Here is a 6,862-nt window from a genome sequence, read left to right as displayed (position 1 = left end):
GCGAGGATGTGGAGAAAAAGGAACTCTCCTGCACTGCTGGTGGGAATGCAAACTAGTACAACCACTATGGAAAACTGTTTGGAGGTTCCTCAAACTGCTTAACTTGGAGTTTCCCTACCACCCAGCAATCCCACTCCTAGGTATCTACCCAAAACACAAAAAAACACTGATTGAAAAAGATACCTACACCCCATGTTTATTGCTGCTTTATTTACAATTGGAAAAACACGGAAGCAGCCCAAATGCCCAAAAGTAGATGACGGGGTTAAAAAGTTGTGGTACATATATACAATGGAATATTACTCAGCAACCAAAGAAAAAAAAAAGAAACACAAGCCTTTTGCAGCAACTTGGATGGAGCTAAAAATGATCATGCTTAGTGAGATAAGCCAGAAAGAGAAAGAAAAATACCGGATGGTTTTGTTCATAGCAGGAGTATAATGGACCAGGCGAGAAAATAATAAGAATAATGAACAACCATTTAACAGAGACATTCTGTGGGGGTGGAGTAGGGAATGGGATCAAAAACGGCCGGAGGGAGTGCACGGGACGGGTGACTCGGTGATGGGAAACCCACAGGGATCACAATTGAGATGAAAAAAAAAATGTACAAAATGATGTAAAAATAAACTGTTATATTATTAAATAAAAAAATTTCATCCGAGTGTATCAATAAAGGTTATGACAGGTCTTTGTTTTATTTACTTTTAAATATTCATGCATACAAAAGCAGGGGGGTAGGCTACAGGTGTGAGGATTCACCAGAAATGAAAGTGGGAAGCAAAACAGGCAGAATGAATGAAATACACTGAGGGGAGCAGCAGGCGAGACAGACTTTTGCTGCAGCGGCTGCTGACAGTTTCATAGTGCTGAGACTTGCACCACCAGGGAGGCCCAACTTTTCATGCTTTAAAGGATAAGGGAGTGGACTGTCTTTAAATGGGATGGGCTAGGGGAATGAGTATTTTATGACACTGGAGAGTCTGCCTTTATATAAAGTGGAGAAGCTATAGGGTTGGCTGGATTGTTAAACATATCAAAAAAGAAAAATTATGGTTCTGTAATATGAGTTCCCATCTCCTAGAGAAGTAACAAACTAGTACACAGAAATAACTCATTTTCCAGAAGGAAGTTAGTGTGAGACACCCCCCCATCCCCCCCACCCCACCCCCTCCCGGGAATAGAACCTTACAGTTCAGAATGTCTAAAAAACAAGGAACTAAAAGTAAGTGTCAGGACCTATGCTAGTGAAAGAAGAAAAGACCAAAGAAAGAGAAAAAGACAAAAGGCCCACCACAGACGCCCAGCCCCTCAGAGGGAGGGCCAAGCATAAACCGGCCAAGGCAGGCAGGCAGGCAGGCAAGGAGTCAGAAGGCAGCAGTGCCGGCTCAGTGCAGGCAGCACTTCCCGGCTGGGCAGGGAGCCGGGAGCTCTGGGAAAGCTGTGGGCTGGAGTCTGGTCCTCCTGACAAAGGAGCAAAATGCTGGCAAATCCCGCCCCCCGCCCCCTACCACCGTGGTCTCTTGGAAATGCAGGTCAAGGGCCCCACCTCAGATTTCTATATCAGAAATGCTCTTGTGATAGTCTAGATATCTGTATTTTGTTGTGTATTAAACAAGTATTTCATGGGCATCTGACCAAGGGGTTCACGGACCACACTCAGCTGCAGTAAAACTGGTCACCACTGTACTGAGTGAAAGGTGAGATTTAATGACCGATAAGGTGAAGGGGGAGCTGAGCAACACCGAGGGGATGTGGGAGGAACAGGCGCCGCAGCTCTGTCTGAGTAGTGGTCTAGTGAAGGACAGCTAAGCGACACAGGCGTGAACCGTCAGGGCCACTTCTAAGCAGGCAGATGCCAAACCAAAGGACTGAAAAGACCTAATGGTGACGAGAGCTTGTGAACCAGCGCCAGACAATGAGGAAGAAGGCAGAGAAGAAGAAGTATTAGGAAAGCCGTGCCAGAAACCCAGTGACACTAGACAATCTGGCAGAAGGGCTCTGATTACACAAGACTGCCTTTATTTCTACGGTATGGTGGCTGAAAACAAAAGCAAACGCTAGGAGGATTACTACCCTATAGACACATTTGTAGAGAAAGGAAAAAGCAAGAACTTCAGAGCAAAATCATTACATACTTAGTAAATGACACCCAATGCCCCTGCCCTCCTGTCTCCCTTCTACCTCCTTCATTCCTAAGACAGCCAAACCAAGCCCGCCTTTCTCTTCCACCTCAGCCTACAAAGCATGAAGATGATGTGCTAAGACCGTTATGAAGGCCGACATCTATTTAATGAACAGTAGATGCAAAATGAGTTGGTTAACACGAGTGTTGCCCAACCACTCCTGTTACCGGTAAAGCCTCCCAGCCAACATCAGGCTACCAGTAGTTAGGTTTGGGGAAGTCAAGCTGTACTGAGATTTTCCACTGCACGGGGGATGGTGCCCGCCGGCCCCACACTGTTCGAGGGCCAAATGCATACTGCTGGAATCAGAGGTAAGCTGGCCAGAATATGGACTCGCATACATGCTGAAGTGCCCTCTATTCCGTGGGCAAGAAAGAATGACCAATGTTTTCTGCGCAAACTCATGCTATGTTTGAACAAGGCTACCTGGGAGTGCAAGCAAGAGGCAGCAGGAAATAATGTCAAGGAGAAAGGAGGGATGGTGGATGAAGGAACTTCATAGGGGTAGAAAAGCTAGGACTTGGGGACTTGCTATGTGCAGACAAGACAAGGAAATGAAGTCTTTAAGAGACATTTTACATAAGCCAAATGCTTTCTCAGTGTCCAACAACTAAGCCAAGCACCACCCATAATCCAAAAGCTGTAGAGCCATTAATCGCACATAATAACTGGTACCTACAACACGTGCCAGGCACTATTAACAATGCTGAGGGCACCACATCGGGAAGCAAACCCCCGTCTTCTAGGAGATGGATCTTCAAGGCATCTTCAAGGATGCCACGACAGTGTCACAGAGACCACAAGACGTGACCATCTGAATTCAAGTCTTGCGATGACGCCCAACTTCAATGCCAGCACTTTCCCACAGAGAACTTTCTAGTTTGTTGTCAATCAATACGAACTATATGCTGTTACAGATTGATGTTTCTCCCCTAATCTGGAAGGCTAAATGAGAAGAGTCTGAGAAAAACTGACAGTAGAGATTTGAGAAAACAAGTTAAGAGGAATAAGCAGCACTTAACCCCGGGAGAGGTGAAGGGAGATGGGCAGGGTGTGGAGGAACTTAGCGAGCAAGACTGCTGAAGAAAAAATACCAATACTGACTAGAGGACAATGAACCACAAATCTAAGAATTGGTCACTTGCCAAGTTAAATTAGTCATTTCCAACACAACGCTGTCAGCTACTCACGCCGAGCAGCGAGGTGCCTAGTCTCCGCTGCCCTTCCTCAATGCAGCACATGAAAGAGGCGGCAGCCATGGGATGCACGTGGTCACCCGCGGTGCTGAGACGAGGGTGTGGTAATTCAGAGAAAGTGAAGACGCAAGCCTCAGTTTTATGAAATCTGTCATGGACACTTCTCTGGAACTTTAATAGCCAAGGCTGCCTCGGAGAACACTCTGTAACACCAAGGACAGCTGGCCGTAGGCATTTTGTAGCCACACCCATAAATGTGGATCGCTTTAATGCCGGTGACATCACTAAACAAAAAGCAGCCTTACTTTTAACTGCCACTGCATTTTCATACTGCAGTACCACACTTCAGATCTCCACTGGGCAGACAGTCTAGATTGCTATCATTCCTGGGACCTTCCTGGACTTTGGCAAATGAAACCCAGAATATGATCAAAGCATTCACAATTAAATTATAAAACACTTGATCAAAAATCTATTTCAATTATTTCTGTAACTGTAACCTAGATGGGATCCTTTCCCACTCTCCCTTCAATGCTGTGTAACAGCTACTAAGCTTGATGGGTAAACTTATTTAAGACAAAGTATAAAAAAAACCCATAAGATTCCAGGTGCTTCTCATGTGAAATCAAGTACAAAAAATAGGTGAGAATATTTTGTTTCTCAAGAAGGAACATTTTGTAAAACATGCTTAGGAGCTTTTAAAAAAACAAAGTGCAGACAGATGAAGAACACAATGACTTCAAAATCACTAAAGACATTAATGTCTTGATAAACATTAAAATAAAATGTATCTTAACATGAATACCTCTAAAGGTTAAATAACACAGCATCTAAACAACTAGGTTCGGTAACCAAACTCTTATTCCAAGAGTAAGATCAAGTTTTTCAAAGGACAAATATTATAGCTGTAAAGGGAAGGAACTAAAAAAAAAAAAAAAGAAAAAAGTACCTAAAAAAAAAAAAAATCAAACGACCATACTGTCAAAAAGAAAAAAGGCCAATTAAAATTAACAGCTTCACGAATCCATGACGTCTATGTTATTTTTTAACTTGCTTATAACAAAGTCCAATAAAGTTCATCTGTATGATACTTCAATTTTCAGAAGCTAAAATTCTGGATAGAGGCTGTTTTGTGGACATTAGTGAAGAAAGTGTACTGGAACCAAATCTTAATACATGTCATTAATACAAAATCGCAGCGTTTTAAAAGAATGAATCTCTCACCAGTTGAAATTCTCGACGCCGGTCATAGGCATTCTGTATGCCACTGTCCGCCCACAAGGCTCGCAGAGCAGGAAGATATTGTGAAAACACCTGGGCCTCTACCATCCCCTTGGCCGCCATGGGGGCCCGGGTGTCAAAGGCCATCAACTTGTCTCCATTGAGCTGGTTTGAGTTATCTCCCCAAGGAATGTGAAGCTTCTCGCGGGCATCTACCAGCACTCTCATACCTTGTTTAAAGAGAAAAAAAAAAAACAGGACAAAAGTCATTAGGTAATCTCAGAAGGTCAATTGCAGTATAATTCTTTAAACTGCTTAAAGACGCCAGGCCCACCGCCTTCCAATGGAGACCAGCATCAGAACAAGCACTCCTAACTCTGCCCAGCTTCAACAGTTGTTCATAGCCATAAACTGGGAGTCTTGAAAAGCAAATGTTACTAATGCAATTAATCTCGCTGAAGGGTTTTCAATATGTTCTAATTTAGAAAATAACTTAAGTTGAAGGTAGTCATAAGAGAACTAAAACTAGTTAAGGAACAAGAAATGAGGGCGCACAGCCTGAGGTCCAGAAAAGGCTACAACCAAGACTGATGTGTCTCTGCAAAAGACATGGATTTGTTCCTGCAGAAGATACTAAGAACCAAACAGCCCAGCTCTGTGCTCTTTGCTCCTCACACCCCGCTTCATCCAACACCAGGCCTTCCAGGAACACATTTAAAACTCAAAAACTTTGCCCTACCACACTTCAAACCTGTATCAAAGTAGGACCTCAGATTTCCCTAAGGGGAAGAAGAATTAAACTGCAAAAACTTAGTCTTCAACACCCGGAGAATACTTCAAGCCCAATTGCTAAACTGTCTCACTTGGTCCATCTTTACAGTCATGTCAATGTTGGGAAGTCATCTGTTTGGATAATGAAGAAACTGTCTGGCTGTAAATTTTCTGATCACGCCAACTCAAAGCAACTACATGCTCAGTGACTCAGTTCACCTCACAGTCAATGCTCACAGTAGGCCACAATGACAACCTGAGCACGTTAAGAACCCAGAGTCCGCCTGGCTCATAACCAGTTAACAGGGGCACAGACCTAACTGCTTCAACTCAGATGCCATCAGGGTACAAAGGTACTTTCCCTCAAGGATGGCGAGACTAGAGCCTTGCCGGAGAGCATTCAGCACTGACAGTAAGTGCGCACTGTGGGGCTCAGGACTGGCTGAGAACAACTCACTGGCCTGGAGTGTGGTCCCCTCACTCCCCCGCCCTTCAATCCCCTCAGGCAGCCTGCCTGGGGGGGTGGGGGGGCAGGTAAGGTAGACTGTGACAACCAGGAGCTGCTGATGTACCTCCTAAACCAAAATGCCAGTTTAAACAAATTTTTGGAAAAGACTTGAAATCGGCCAGGTGAAAAAGAATCTCCAAGCACCTGAAGTACCTACCACACTGTTACCCCCATTTTGACAAAATACCTTTTCTGTAAGAAACATTTGATGCAAAAAAGGAGGGTGCGCTAATTACCACTTAAATGACAAACCATCTTCTGTGACTCTTCGAAAGCCCAGAAATTCCAACCTTGGGAAGTTTTCACTTAAGAACAAAGTCTAACTTCAATTTGTAAAAACACTGCCAGAGTCTATAATCCGAGTCGACACTCACTCACTGACTCCACTCGGTACAGGTTCCGCATCATTTTTTGGGCCAAACATTCTGGGTATCAATGCACAATTTCAACGGAATAGCAGAGGCAAGTGATCGCAGCCCGGCCCCTGCCACTAAGCCAAAGCACAGCGATTACAGGCTAACACCCCGCCCGCCCGCCCGCGACCCTGGGGCGAAAGCCCGCCGGTGCCCGGGCGTGGGTCTCCTCTACCCCGAGGCCAGCACAGAAACCCCGGCAGCCTGCAGTTTCCTAACTTTGCCCAAAAGGGCTCAGGGGCTGTCACCCTTCGCCCTTGAAAAGTGTCTCGGGTAAGTTTCCTTATTGCGACCGTGCCAGATCTCCAGGGCTCAGGAGGCGGCCGAGCCGGCCGGGAGCTGGAGGCGACCCGACCCCATGTGACTCGGGTCACCCACTCCGGCGGCGAAGCTGGGCAGGCAGCGCCGGGGTGGGGGTGGGGGGTAGGGGAGAGGGTCTGGGGTCGGCGCTCGGGTCTCGCCGCCGCGTCGGGGGCGAGGACGGGAGAGGTCACCCCGCAGCCCGGGCACCCGGCTCGCCGCACTTCCCCCTCGGAGGGGGCGAGGCCTGCGGCGGAGGGTGGGGGG

At 46.2% G+C, this 6,862-nt stretch overlaps 1 protein-coding gene across 2 annotated transcripts in view; it reads right to left on the bottom strand.

The window, feature by feature from the left end:
- Positions 1–6,275, bottom strand: part of GNA13 (guanine nucleotide binding protein (G protein), alpha 13) — a 37,379-nt gene extending 31,104 nt beyond the window's left edge. Inside the window, exons 1-2 of one of the 2 annotated variants that reach the window (XM_012733139.1) lie at positions 6,257–6,275; positions 4,607–4,833 (exon numbers count right to left, since the gene is read on the bottom strand). In XM_012733139.1, coding sequence (XP_012588593.1) covers positions 4,607–4,831 — 225 coding nt within the window. In that variant the 5' untranslated portion in view covers positions 4,832–4,833; positions 6,257–6,275. Of the gene's footprint in view, positions 1–4,606; positions 4,834–5,690; positions 5,711–6,256 lie in introns of those variants that run through there. The other variant, XM_004693457.2, reaches the window with a different exon arrangement.
- Between the last annotated feature and the right edge of the window lie 587 nt (positions 6,276–6,862).

Source organism: Condylura cristata, unplaced genomic scaffold, assembly GCF_000260355.1.
Source record: "Condylura cristata isolate star-nosed mole 26May11 unplaced genomic scaffold, ConCri1.0 scaffold00038, whole genome shotgun sequence".
In the NCBI taxonomy this organism is placed as follows: domain Eukaryota; kingdom Metazoa; phylum Chordata; class Mammalia; order Eulipotyphla; family Talpidae; genus Condylura; species Condylura cristata.
Note: the sequence above shows the minus strand (reverse complement) of the source record. Positions and strands in the feature narration are given on the sequence as shown.